At 34.6% G+C, this 14,231-nt stretch overlaps 1 protein-coding gene across 1 annotated transcript; it reads left to right on the top strand.

Annotated features, from left to right (window-relative positions):
• Positions 1–828: 828 nt before the first annotated feature.
• Positions 829–14,231, top strand: LOC108340293 (dynamin-2B). Its single transcript, XM_017577571.2, has 22 exons — positions 829–1,265; positions 1,343–1,393; positions 1,485–1,605; positions 1,716–1,808; positions 2,148–2,209; positions 2,316–2,433; positions 2,574–2,916; positions 3,141–3,288; positions 4,248–4,349; positions 4,472–4,591; positions 5,401–5,484; positions 5,668–5,795; positions 6,990–7,077; positions 7,349–7,496; positions 8,630–8,706; positions 10,424–10,480; positions 11,200–11,344; positions 11,444–11,598; positions 11,817–11,930; positions 12,024–12,091; positions 12,924–13,093; positions 13,456–14,231. Exons 1-22 carry the CDS (start codon positions 1,116–1,118, stop codon positions 13,689–13,691), a joined length of 2,778 nt encoding a protein of 925 aa, XP_017433060.1. The 5' UTR covers positions 829–1,115; the 3' UTR covers positions 13,692–14,231.

Genomic DNA, 14,231 nt, shown 5'->3' with positions numbered 1-14,231 from the left:
AATCGTTATGACAATGTATGTTATTGCAATTTACAATAAACTGATAACTTTATTCATCTTCATCTATATCTTCTTTATTTTTCTATTTTTGATTTTCTACATGTCATTTCATCTTTATATAAAAAAACACAAAAATATAATTGTTGAAAATAAATATACCATTGAATTCACATCAAAAGAAGAAAGTATAACTAAATAACTTGCATATTAATTTTGTCATAATTGTGAAATCCTAAAACCATTACGCTTTGAATTAAATTAAAAAACATAATTATACTAGTCTAATTAATAAAAAATCTATATCGAATATGATTAATAAAAATTAATTAAATAAGTATTAAATCAAAATTCTCGAAAGAATAAAACAACTTGAAATTGAATGTGAAACTGTGCAATACTTTAAAAAAAGTGTTTTGAGTTATCATCTCCGAATAAGGAAACAGAAAATCATTACCGTGAAATCAAATATAAGTTATCTTTATTTAATTTTGAATTGATTAATACGTGAGGAGATTGGATATCTTGACTAATTCTTTAAATATCTAACAAAATTGTTAATGTAGTTGAATGTGATAAATATTTAGTTTACAATCTGAATGTATTTTTTTATCAAAATTATTTTTTAAAAATTAGCTGAAAGAATGAAAGAAAAATAATATAATTTTAATTATTTTTCTTCTCCTTATTACCATCATAGGTAATATATCAAAATCCTAGAATGATAAATTGAACCAAACCATATGTAGGGGTGAAGAGACGTTGGGCGGTGAATTAAAAGTTAATTAGGTTGAAACAAAACAGGATTCAAAATAAAAAGACAGGACAAGACGACTGGGACAACTAACCATTTCAAAACGCAAAGAGAAAGAGAGATAAAGAGCGTGTGCTTTTTGAAATTTCTGAATCGAAGTTCAATATAGTAAAGACGAAACCCCCACTTGTTGAGTCCTAGAGAGAGAAACTCAGAGATCTGATTCACACCTTGGTCCAGATCCTGATTCCCAAGCTCTGATTTAGGGTTCGATTCCGATCGATCCCTATACGGCGAGAGCGTGTTCCTTCGATTCATCCGCTAAGCTTCTTCGTTTACAATTTGCTGATCGACCGATTCATCGATGGCGGCGATCGAGGACTTGTCGGAGCTTGCCGATTCGATGCGCCAGGCGTCGGCGCTTCTCGCCGACGAGGACGTCGATGAATCCAATTCCTCCTCCAATTCCCGAAGACCGTCCACTTTTCTTAACGTCGTTGCACTCGGCAATGTTGTAAGTCTCCGTTTCCCCACGTTTCTCTTCTCGTACGTAGTCTCTTTCTTCACTGCTCAGTGATTCCGATTTTGTAGGGTGCTGGTAAATCCGCTGCTCTCAACAGTTTGATTGGACATCCCGTTCTGGTAACTTCAACTCTGAACTCGTTCTTAAACCCTACTCTGTTAAGCAGGCGAAACTGTGAAACTGAATGTTGAATTTTGTATTATTCTGCAGCCTACTGGTGAAAACGGAGCTACTCGGGCCCCTATATGCATTGATCTGCAGCGAGACACTTCGTTGAGCAGCAAATCCATCATATTGCAGATTGACAACAAGTCTCAGCAAGTCTCCGCAAGTCAGTTCTAATTCTATTTTTCAAACTACAAGCGCCGAAGTGCCTGATCTGTACAATCTGCTTCTTTTTTACTGACGAACATATATGCGTCCTTCGTTACGTTCCCGCAGGTGCTTTGAGGCACTCGTTGCAGGATAGACTCAGTAAGGGTTCCTCCGGAAAGAGTCGAGATCAAATTTATTTGAAGCTGCGCACGAGTACAGGTTTGTTGTTGATTGATGATTTTTAGTCACCTTACCATCTTCAGGTTGTGCGATTATATAGAATTATAAAGCTTTGAGAAGGTGAATTGCCTGACATCATAACTTGTTATGGCTTCTTGGATTATCCATACGTAGCCACAGAATGAGGTTTGTTTGATGAAAATAGTTCTTGAGTTACAGTAGCCATGTGAAAACTTGAGTTTCGTGTTGCTGCATGCAATTAATATGTTATGATATCAGATGACCACAGGCTCCAGTTATATGCGCTGTACATTTTTTTTTCTTTCAAACAAAACGTTCTAAAATACTAACATTCTTTCTACCATCTTATCTTCCCAGCACCACCTCTTAAATTGATCGATTTACCTGGGCTGGATCAACGCATCATGGATGAGTCAATGGTAACTGGTGTACTACATTTCACAAATTGATTCCCAATCATCTTGCTTTTTGTTATCGTTGAACGGCTTTGAGATTCTGATGTTATTTATTGGGATCGTTGCATAGGTTAGTGAATATGCGGAGCATAATGATGCCATTTTGCTAGTTATTGTACCTGCAGCTCAAGCACCCGAAATTGCTTCATCTCGAGCCCTAAGATACGCAAAGGAATATGATGGAGAAGGTAGACTGTTTGCACGGTTCTTTTTAGGATTATTGTTTTGTAAAACTTGTTGAATTTATGAGGATTTGTTTGATTCTATTCTCTATTAGGTAGTTTTTTCATTGTTAATTGTCTAAATGGGCGAAAACATATATTCATAGGTACCAGGACCATTGGAGTTATTAGTAAAATAGATCAAGCTGCTTCAGACCAAAAAGCACTTGCTGCTGTACAAGCTCTCTTATTAAATCAGGGTCCTCCAAAAACAGCAGATATCCCTTGGGTTGCATTGATTGGTCAATCAGTTTCAATAGCTACGGCACAATCTGGATCTGCTGGTTCTGAAAATTCTTTAGAAACTGCATGGAGAGCAGAGAGTGAAACCCTCAAGTCCATATTGACAGGAGCTCCTCAAAGTAAGCTTGGAAGGATAGCTTTAGTGGATGCCCTGGGGCAGCAAATTCAGAATCGTATGAAGCTTCGGCTTCCTAACCTTCTTTCTGGGTAAGTTATATGTAGTGCAGTGTGATATTTTCTACTTTAATTATAAGTATTGTTGTTTTGAGTTGGTTCTTGTTTATAGTAATGAAAAACTTATTGGTGGACAATAGATCTGCGCTTCCTTTTTTTTTTCATGTAAAGTATTTTTGTGTTTTTAATTTTCATAATTTTGTCTACTATATGCTTAGCTGGTCTCTGCTAATCTTTACTTTACTGATATTGTTAAGGTTACAAGGGAAGTCTCAGATAGTTCAGGATGAATTGGCTAGGCTTGGTGAGTCAATGGTTACCACTTCAGAGGGTACACGTGCTATAGCCTTGGAACTTTGCCGTGAATTTGAGGATAAGTTCCTACAGCACATCACCAGTGGCGAGGTTTACTTTCTTGACTCTTACATTTAATTAAATTTTATTTATTTTGATGTTAATTACTATTTGGATGTTTTTTCTTTAGAATAATCTGTAGCTTCATATTCTGTATATAGGTATCTAATGTCACATTTTCTTGAATAAACCCTATTTTACGGGCTCAATTTAGTTTTAGAATGTTTTAGCTCAAGAGGTTTTAGAGCTGAGAAAGAGCATAACTGATTAACTTGCATTCAATTTTCTTAATTATTGTTATGGTGCTTTAGATGAAAAGTAGTTGGCTACTTAGTTTGCATGTGATATTTGTTATTGCTACGATGCTATTTTGTGTAGTGTGAATTATTATTGCGTTTTTTTTATGAGAGTTGTATTAAAAATAGGAAAATAAAACTGGAAAAACAAGATGGAGGATAACGAATCTTCAGACTAATTAAATAAAGTCTATAAAATGACACAAACAGAATTCCTGTAAAACTAAACAGTCTGCTCGGAGCTGTCCCATCTGTTTTGTGAGCCATGTGCTGCATATGAAAGAGAAGCCATATACACAATTCACAGTTCTTTAAAAATAAGATATGATGGAAAAAATGTACTCTTGAAGATGCAAGCATTCCTTTCCAACATACAAACAACCAAAAATCCCATTTACCCATATTTGTACCAAGTGTTTTTTTCCTTTCCAATCACTTGTAAAGTGAGCATGAAGAAGCTGGTCCAACACACTAGCTTAGGGCATACCAATTCTGAATTGTCATGACAAATACTACAAAATCATATTTTGAATGTAGATATCTACTAAATGATGGAGAAATAAATGAAGAAAGTGTCAGTATGATTAATTGATCAGTGATTTATATTTTTTTTGAAATTTCAGCATTTGGGACTAATTTTTTTTCCATATTGTGTTAATGAGAAATTAATTTGTTGCTTGGGCCTGTTTTATATACAATTAAATTATCTGGCAGGGATCTGGTTGGAAAATTGTTTCTTGTTTTGAGGGAAGATTTCCTGATAGAATGAAGCAATTACCTTTAGATAGGCATTTTGATATCAACAATGTGAAGAGGGTAAGCTTTGGACCTATGTTTGTTGATATCTTTCTTCTGAAGTACTTTTTTTCATCGTTGTCCCCTTATTTTTTGGGGGAGGGATGTTACTACTGTTGCTTACCCCTTTTGTCCGTTATCAGATTGTGTTAGAAGCAGATGGTTATCAGCCTTATCTTATTTCCCCTGAAAAGGGATTGAGATCTCTGATCAAAGGTGTTCTAGAGCTTGCGAAAGAACCATCACGTCTTTGTGTTGATGAGGTAATGCTTTAATGTGTAGAATGAACTTGAAATATATTTAACCTTCTTTACTCTGCTGAGTTTCTAAATGATAGTATCTTGTTCCTTATATCTTGAAGTGTTTTTCTTTGTATGATCATCATTTGGTTTGTCATTTAGGTTTGAAGTTTTGATTTAGTGTCTATATTCTTTGTCCCTTCCCTTCCATTTGGATGTATTCATTCGACTTATTGTGAAAACATGTTACTTGTAGTGGAACTATAAAATTTTTGTAATTTAAAAAGGATTCCTTTAATAGCTTTTGCGATTCCTCTCAAAGTACATTGTATTGTGGATCCAATTGCAAGGTATGGGACTTCAGTCCCTCACCGGAAGCATGAGATTTTGGCGTGGGGTTTCCAAGGTTCTTATTACCACATGTTGAATGATCACGTCATTTTTATGTAAATCACATGATTGTAATTCAACTCAATTGATAGACCACTATTATGGAGGAGGGCAGAATAGGAGTTCAAAGGAGTGTTCATGTTGTCATATATAGAACACATCAGAATGTCTGGAAAGAAATTGTGGGATGTTAAATGCTCTCAGAAAGAAATGGGATTAAAGGATTCTTAGAGGCTAGAATAGTTTAGTGCATGATAGGGCATGAATCGGAGAGAATGGGTTTGGAATAAGTGGTAACGCTAGTCTCCATGTCTGTATCAGAGGAAATGAGTTCCTATAAGAAATCCTACATTACTTGCTGTCAATGGCGGCACTGCATTTTTCGTAGTGTTCCCTCTGTTATACTTTTTACTCATGGGATTCTCCATTCCCATATGCTCCAGGTACATCGTGTCCTGATAGATATTGTTTCATCTGCTGCCAATGCTACACCTGGTTTAGGAAGATATCCACCTTTCAAGAGAGAGGTATGTTACTTTATTGTTCCTTTTCATTCTCTACTTGATGTCTTCATTGATTTATTATGTTAAATTTGAGTCTTTTTCCTTGTTGTCAATCATTCCTTTATACATTTTTTATTCTTTAAGGTATCCCTTGGTGGGAGTGCACCTTCCCTTTCTTTATATAACATTTTTTAAAAATCTTTTAAGGTTGTGGCAATTGCAACTTCTGCTCTGGAAGGGTTTAAGAATGAATCGAAGAAAATGGTGGTTGCACTAGTTGATATGGAACGTGCTTTTGTTCCACCACAACACTTCATTCGATTGGTACAAAGGAGGTAATTTGGATTTTTCTTGAATGGATCTAGATCCTCCTACTGGGGATCTGTTCCCTACACTCTGTCATTTTGTTATAAACTATTTTTCTTTGGGTAGAAGCAATGGACACACTAACTCTTCCAACGAGAAAAGAAAAAGGCAGACAATAAAAGATAAATCTAGAGTTTTGCATGTGCACATAACCTCTGGCTCTAGCTCTTATATCATTCCCCTTTCCACTCATATTAACTTATATTTTATTCCAACCGAATTCTAATATCTTCCTTTGATTACTCCTCCGGTGGTTTAGCATTTGATTATAATCTACAGTTAACTTTATTATCCCCTTTATTGTACATACTGTTTATCCTTGTCTATTTATCCTTGTAAATGCCAACATTTTGGGGTCTATGAATACTCCTCCACAAGATTCTCCTTGGTGAAGGAGTGGGTCAGGTACCATTAACAAGTTCGAGAGAAACTTCCACTAGGACACTTGAAGCACATTTACCTTTCCAAAGCACGAAGTATTTGATTAGGGTCCCATTTTTGAAGCATAATGATCAACTTATGCTGAAACCAAAGAATTGCATTGGATCCCATTGCATTTTTTTTTTTAAATTAGTGTGCCTCAGTTCTCCTATGGGCTCCATCTTTTGTGGAACTTTAGGTGGTGTTTCACCTGACCTACCTTTTAGCTTGAAAGCTATTTCAAAAATAAAAATAGGAACTTTAAATTTAAAGTTGGTTGGGATTCTTTAAATTCAAAAGTTAAATTTAAGTTCAAATTTCTTGACTACTGTGATCTTGGGTGCTCTCGGTGTCCTGTTCTTCTATAGTAAAATCTCCTCATCTTTGGTCCATGTTTTATGGATTTGTCCCGTATCTTCTTCGGGCATGTGTCCTTAGGCTCTACCAAGCCAAACTGCACTTATCTTGACAGTACCAAGCCAACCTGCACTTATCTTGACAGTACAAAGTTGTTGGTTGGAAATTTTCTAAACAGGAACCATGTCCAATTTCCTGTTCACCAAGAACAATTGTTTTGGAACATGCCTTTTTTCATTTGATTGTTCTGTTGAATAGTGTTGCATAGTTAACCGTGAAATTCTTTTTATTTTTTGCTTATTTGTAATACTATATGTCTAGTTGTCTCCCAAATTTAAATTTGTGAGGTCATTATTGATCTATTTATTCTATGCTATTCACTTTAGGATGGAAAGGCAACGACGAGAAGAGGAGCTTAAGGGGGGGCGATCCTCAAAAAAAGGACAAGATGCTGAGCAATCTATACTTAACCGGGTAGGTGGTCTTATACTGTAACCAAGTAGTTGTATATTGTTAGATGTAGCGAGCTTAGGTCCATCTCTTTGTATTTTTCTATTCATAAATGCTTAATCCTATATGTTCTATACAGATTTGGGATTTAGCCTATGCCACCCTCTCTTTTATTTCAACATATATAAATTTTAAAACATAATTTTCCTTTTATAACTTTAATCTATTTAATTTATATTTTACTCTTCTTTTTGTGACTTACTGAATTTTTAAACTGCTTATTTTTAACTTGCAGGCCAGTAGTCCCCAAACTGGTGGAAGCATGAAGTCAATGAAGGAGGAGAAGAAAGAGAAGGAAAAAGACAAATCTGGTCAGTCAGAGAAAGAAGGGCAAGAAGGCTCGGGCTTAAAGACTGCGGGTCCCGAAGGAGAAATAACAGCAGGTATGTCCTATTCTATATGCTACTACAGTTTGCTGACAGAAATGTCTTGTAATCTCAAATTTCTGTTTGGCACTCTCTTAGGTTGGTATTTTGTATAGGTACTTTTCTGAATTTTGCCAGCATGCTCCTGGAATTATCAGGACAAAATTGTATTTCATCTTGGAAATTTACTTGATTTGGGATTTATGCAGTACAGTATATTTTAATTTATTATAAGTGTTGTCATTAATATAATATTATAATGAGTAAAATGAAAAAAAAAAGCAGCAAAAACCTCTATACAATTATTGAACTATTTTGTATAGGTACTTTTCTGAATTTTGCCAGCATGCTCCTGGAATTATCAGGACAAAATTTTATTTCATCTTGGAAATTTACTTGATTTGGGATTTATGCAGTACAGTATATTTTATTTTATTATAAGTGTTGTCATTAATATAATATTATAATGAGTAAAATGAAAAAAAAAAGCAGCAAAAACCTTTATACAATTATTGAACTATTTGGGGGTGGAGGATGCCCCAATGTTGATGCATTCCGAATCATCCATCTCACCCAAATAAACCCTAGCCTCTGTCTTTGTTTCATTTCAGCAGCCACTTCCTCCTCACCTATACTTTTATTTGGGTTAGAATAGTGGGCCATTCTATAACCAAAAAATGTTAAAAGTATTATAACATTATTATATGTATATATTATATGAAGGACAATGTATAACATATAATAATATAATAATTATATGTGTATATAATAATAAAGAATACAACACAATGTTAAGTAAACAATATGTTTAGTGTTTTAACGCTTAGACTGCACTCACCTCTTCAACAGGAAACTGTACCTATGACTAATAGATGTTCTTGACATGTGATCTGCCATTCTCCTGTGTAACCCAACTCCTATTAAACCTGGGCTATTCTGAAACGATACTGAATGGCAGGCTTTCATAAATGAACTTAATTCTAAAAGTTCTATCAACTCTGTTTCTTTGGCTAATTAACCAAGACTGGTATGGGAGCTGAGCCTAATCTTCCCTAATGATGCATGGATTTGGAAATTTGAATTTGCTAAACTTTATATTTCAAAATCATTAAGAAGCTAAATCTAGTGTTGTTTTTTTATGTTGTTTACAGGATTTTTGTTAAAGAAAAGTGTTAAAACTAATGGTTGGAGCAGGCGATGGTTTGTGCTAAATGAGAAGACAGGAAAGGTTAGTAAGTGTTGGCCAAGTTATTAAATTGTTTACATGGAGGCTTATATTATTTCTTTTTATAAAATCTAATTTCATTTTCTTCTAATTGACATGCTAGTCTTTTGACTCATGGCTAAGTTTTCTAGATGTTAAATTATAAACATCTAAGATGGCTTGGTGCTCTAAAACATCACACTGATGTAATGTTCTGGAAATTTGGGAAAGTATCTGGTAGTCAGGTGTTATGGAAAGATACTAACAATGTGGTGGTGTTGTTGAACCAAATTGTTTGAGGGTTATATCATTCTTTACATAACAAATATATATATATATATATATATATATATATATATATATATATATATATATATACATATTCAAACTTGCCATTGGAAGGTATGTGAAATTTAGATCTCAGTTAAAGTAGATTGCATGCAATTTAAGATGGAAAAGCCCTTGTAACCAGCAAGATATCAAGAAAAGATGGACACTGAAGATCGTTTAACTTAAAGCCCAGTAAAGAATGTTCCAAGTTATAAAATTTTGTTTAGAATATGTGAATTAAAGATATAGAAAGGACTACAATGCATTTTCCTTTCGAAGTGCTTTTTTGACTGTAAAATGTCTATCTAATTCGGTGTAAGTTCTGAGGAATAACTGAGTATAGTGAACTTCCGACGGAAACACAACATAAGGAGCATGTTTGAGAATGCTGGAACTGTTGGGTGAAAAAAAAATAAGGAAAGGAATATTCTGAGCTGAGAGTGACAGAGAACAGATACTTTTTATTATATCATATCTGATATGACATTTGTTGTTATACAAACACTTCAAGCTTGTTACAAATAGGGTCACTGAAAGAAAATAATCTTAATATAATGTGGGCTCAATGACCTAAAAGTAATCTCATGGCTTTAGATGAATATGTAATGTTTAACTTATGAGTTGTGGTAATTTCCGAGTAAGAAATTAGATGAGGCAAGCTGATGGGTGTTGATGTTGAAGCAAAAGGCAATAAGGGATGGCTGGATATGTAGTGAAATTAACTTTGTGGTGGTGTTTTAGTAGCTTTATAATTATTTAACCAGTAAGTTTCAGACAAGAAAAGAGAATAGGCCTAACAGCCCTGTGCTTGATCAAAATGGGGGCAACTGCAATACCATATTAGCTTGTGTTGAAAGAAACTGCCTGAAAATGTTAAGACGGCCACTGAAAGTGAAAGCCAGAGAGTGTTGTAGGTTTGCAATGAGGCAGAGTAATTGTAACTGCAGTAGGCAATTGTTGATGGGATCATTCTAATACCATGTTGAAAGTACAGGATTGAGGTAGAAAAGATGGAAAACAATAGAGATACTATGTATAACTATAGTATTAGAATAATGCAAAGCAGGAATTGCTGTTTGTTCTGTTAAAGGTATCCTACAAATAGTCTGCGAAGATATTGAAGCTATACATACTAACAAATAACAATTAGGAGTTGGAGTAGTGTAGTCCTTTTATAAGCTGGCCTAATAAGACTAACAGCAGACTAACATAATATTCTAGCAAGTAACAGCTGTAACGCTTTAAAACTTGTCATTGATGTTTGAATTATGATAATTCCTGTAGATTTCAACTGTTTATCATATTTTTGAATCTGTGGTCGATCTTTTCTTTTCATTCAGATATGAAGTTATAATTTGCTTCTTTTAATTAATTTACTGTGTAGTATCGATTTTAACCTTTCACTCCACAGCTTGGGTATACAAAAAAACAAGAGGAAAGACATTTTCGTGGTGTTATTACATTGGAGGTAAGGACTACTTTGATTAATTATTCATATAAATCATGGTTAATAAATTCTAGAGTACTGTCTGTGCATCATACAAATTATGATGGAATTCTCAACTCTGCAATTCATTATATTTGCTTGAATAGATGCTGCAGGTGCCCGCACATAGTGATTGTCAATTCGTTATCACGTTTTTTAGTACTGTGTATGGAATGCTATAGTTTAGTCTTTAAAGGAATTCACTTGAAATAGAATGATTTATAAAACTTTTAAAATATGACATATTGCACACCATTTATAAAACCTTTGAAATATATATTTTTTATTTTTGAAATTTACAACGTGATAATGAAATTTTCCAGAAAATTTCATCCTGTGTCAAGTCACGAGTTGTAATAAAGCAATGATGACTTTGTTGGTACAGTTGATGTTTAACAATATGCTCCTTGTCTAAGCAAACATTTTGGAGTTTTATTACTAAGGTTAAGTTGACACATGTACCAAATTAACATTCTGGACATATTTGCCTTAAAAGGAATATTTACAATTAAGATGCATACATCGTGCTTTGGACTACCCATTTTCTTTTACTTCTGACTATTGCGGAGTTCGTATTCGTTCTTCTATTTTTTCATGACTACATTTCACTCAACACTGGCTTTGGTTTTGATAATGCCATTAAATGAGTGGAACAATGCATATCTTAATTCTTGATAAGCATGCTATTTAAATTGCATCAGGAATGTAACATTGAAGAGGCTGGGGATGAAGATGATCCCCCATCCAAAAGCTCAAAGGACAAGAAGTCCAATGGACCAGATTCTGGCAAAGTCAACCTTGTATTTAAAATTACCAATAGAGTTCCTTATAAATCTGTTCTGAAAGGTAAATTTCTCTGTTAATATAGCATCCAATGGAACATGCACACTTTTATTTCTTACAAAATTTTGAAACCATTTTAATTATTGTTTTTTTATCTTGCAGCACATAGTACTGTTGTTTTGAAGGCTGAAAGTGCATCTGATAAGGTTGAGTGGATTAAGAAGATAAATAGTGTTATACAAGCAAAGGGTGGACAGATCAGGATCTCATCTGACGGTGGATCTACCATGAGGCAAAGCCTCTCAGATGGTTCCTTGGTTAGTTGCTGGCTTAAAGGCATTATTAACACAACACGCATGGCATTTTTATGGTGCATTCATTAGGCTTGAAAATTAAAGCTAGTTCTTAGAAATTAAAATCTGCCTCATTTATCTAATGTAAGTTTAATTAGGGGTGGCAAAATGAGCCAACTCACCTCTTTTTTGTCAGTCTTGCTATTATTGACTGGCTATTATTATATTTCATCTTGTCTCAGGACACAATGGCTCGAAGACCTGCAGATCCTGAGGAAGAACTCCGGTGGATGTCACAAGAAGTTCGTGGATATGTTGAAGCAGTATTAAATAGTTTAGCTGCTAATGTACCAAAAGTAAGATTCAGCTTTTAACATTTGCTATTTTTATAATTTGTTTCAGCTCTTCCATTTAACGTTTCATGCATTTTTTGGTTACTTGTTTTATAGGCAGTTGTCCTCTGTCAAGTTGAAAAAGCTAAGGAAGACATGCTGAATCAGTTATATAGCTCTGTCAGGTTCAGAAATTTGTTATTGCCTTTTATTTTTACTCACTTGCATTAGTTTACTTTGCTGCATCTATTACGTGCAAGTCTCATTCTTGAAGATTTTGAAGGAACTGAAGAGATTACAAAATGCCTTTAAATTGTCTTTACATTCCTCAAAATTTTGTGGAATGAGACTAACCAAATTTCCGGAATATTTTTGCTGCACAGCTTCAGACCTGCAATGCGTTGTGGAACTGAATGTTGGTAGATAAAATCCAACAACGGAATAGATATAATATAATGGAGACAAGGATGTTGCATTGAATGAGTTAATGTGTATGTAGATAAATGCCAATAAGTGAATAAATTTAATGTAATGGAGATGAGGATTTTGCATTTAATGAGTTGACAAAACTAGCCAATATTGGGAGTGAATGCATTAGAGGAAAAAGGTAGAGTAGCACCTATAGTAGAGGCTTGCCGAAGGTTGTTCGTGTGTGCGTAGAGAAGATATACAACAAGGAAGGAGATTATATTGGGTGGAGGTTAGCTCCTTATCTAGAAGTAGAAGGAATCCAAGTGAAAACCAGGCGAACCATTTAAGAAGGATTTGTGTCTATAATTTGTCTATATACATGATTTAACTATAGAACATTATAATGTTGTGTGATTCATCCAACCTAAATGTATAGTACTATCTGAACCTGAGACGTGGTTCATTATTGATTCCAGTGTTAATTTATGTTACATGCTAATTAAGTTGGATGCTGTAGTTTTGAAAATGACAATGACGATTATTCATAAATAGTTCTAAACCTTGTATATTTTATTGTTGACATTTTTCTTATGTTTCCATGATTAGTGCACAAAGCACTGCAAAGATTGAGGAGCTACTTTTGGAAGATCAAAATGTTAAGCGCAGAAGAGAGAGAATCCAGAAACAATCCTCACTTCTTTCAAAATTAACACGCCAACTGAGTATTCATGACAACCGAGCAGCTGCTGCTTCTGGCTGGTCAAATGGTAGTGCAGGTGTGTTAAGCTGCTTTCTTACTCATTTTCATATGGATGGGTGAGCATAATCAACATTCACTATTTCTTGGATGGTTACTGTTGACTTATTAATTTTAGTAGAATACACACAAAACAGTGTTATGAATGTCCTAGAATTCACAATTTTTTTTCATTAGCCGTTACCAATTGCTTGTTACTTTGTAAAGTGTTTTGTTTTAAAGGATCCAACCCTTATATCTTAATACATTGATTGTCCTGGTAATTGACCTCAATTCATGTAGGCTTATTTTGTTGAAACTAGTTTTTATTTTTATACTTGGTTAATACTGGTAGTTCCTTTCTGTGTTTTTCAAGTGTGTGCTTATTTATTTGTTTTGCAGAGAGTAGCCCAAAAAGCAGTGGACCTGGTGATGACTGGAGATCTGCCTTTGATGCAGCCGCCAATGGTCCTGTTAGTAGAAGTGGTTCTTCAAGATCAGGATCCAATGGTCACAGTCGACATAATAGTGATCCTGCACAAAATGGTGATGTGAACTCTGGTTCAAACTCCGGCAGCAGGCGAACACCAAATCGGTTACCTCCCGCCCCTCCTGGTTCTTCAGGTTACAAATATTGACATGTGGCTGACTGGTGATCATCGCTTGACAGTTAATATTTTGATACATTTTTGGAGGGTGAGGATGCTCCTGCCCCATTTCATACCTTTGAGGATACGGCCTTCACCAATTCTTTGTCTCTGCCGGTGGTATATTTAGGTGAGGAAGTGTTTGTGTATATAGAAGACTATAGTTTATCAGTATGTTTTCCGGCATTCGTCTCATTATCCGGAAGTTTGGTATCAAGGTGGACTTGAATACATTTGCTATTCAATATTCTTTTTACTTCTATTATAGCTTTTTTAATGTTTCCTTTTTTTTTGTTTAGAATTTGCTCTTTTTGGATGCAACCCATGTATCTTGTTTTGTAATGATTGAAATAATACACCATCGCTGATGGATCTGGGACTAGACATATGGGGAGTATCTTAATTACGGGTTTATTTTATGTGGGTCTGTTAAACTTTTGCCCCTTATATTTGGTTTATATTAAAATTTGGTCGTTGCATGATTTTATTCAAATAAACTTTGTAAAATGGTGTCATTTTCTGATGCCATAA

This window comes from Vigna angularis, chromosome 5 (genome assembly GCF_016808095.1).
Source record: "Vigna angularis cultivar LongXiaoDou No.4 chromosome 5, ASM1680809v1, whole genome shotgun sequence".
In the NCBI taxonomy this organism is placed as follows: domain Eukaryota; kingdom Viridiplantae; phylum Streptophyta; class Magnoliopsida; order Fabales; family Fabaceae; genus Vigna; species Vigna angularis.
This window is presented reverse-complemented; position numbering and strand designations above follow the sequence as displayed.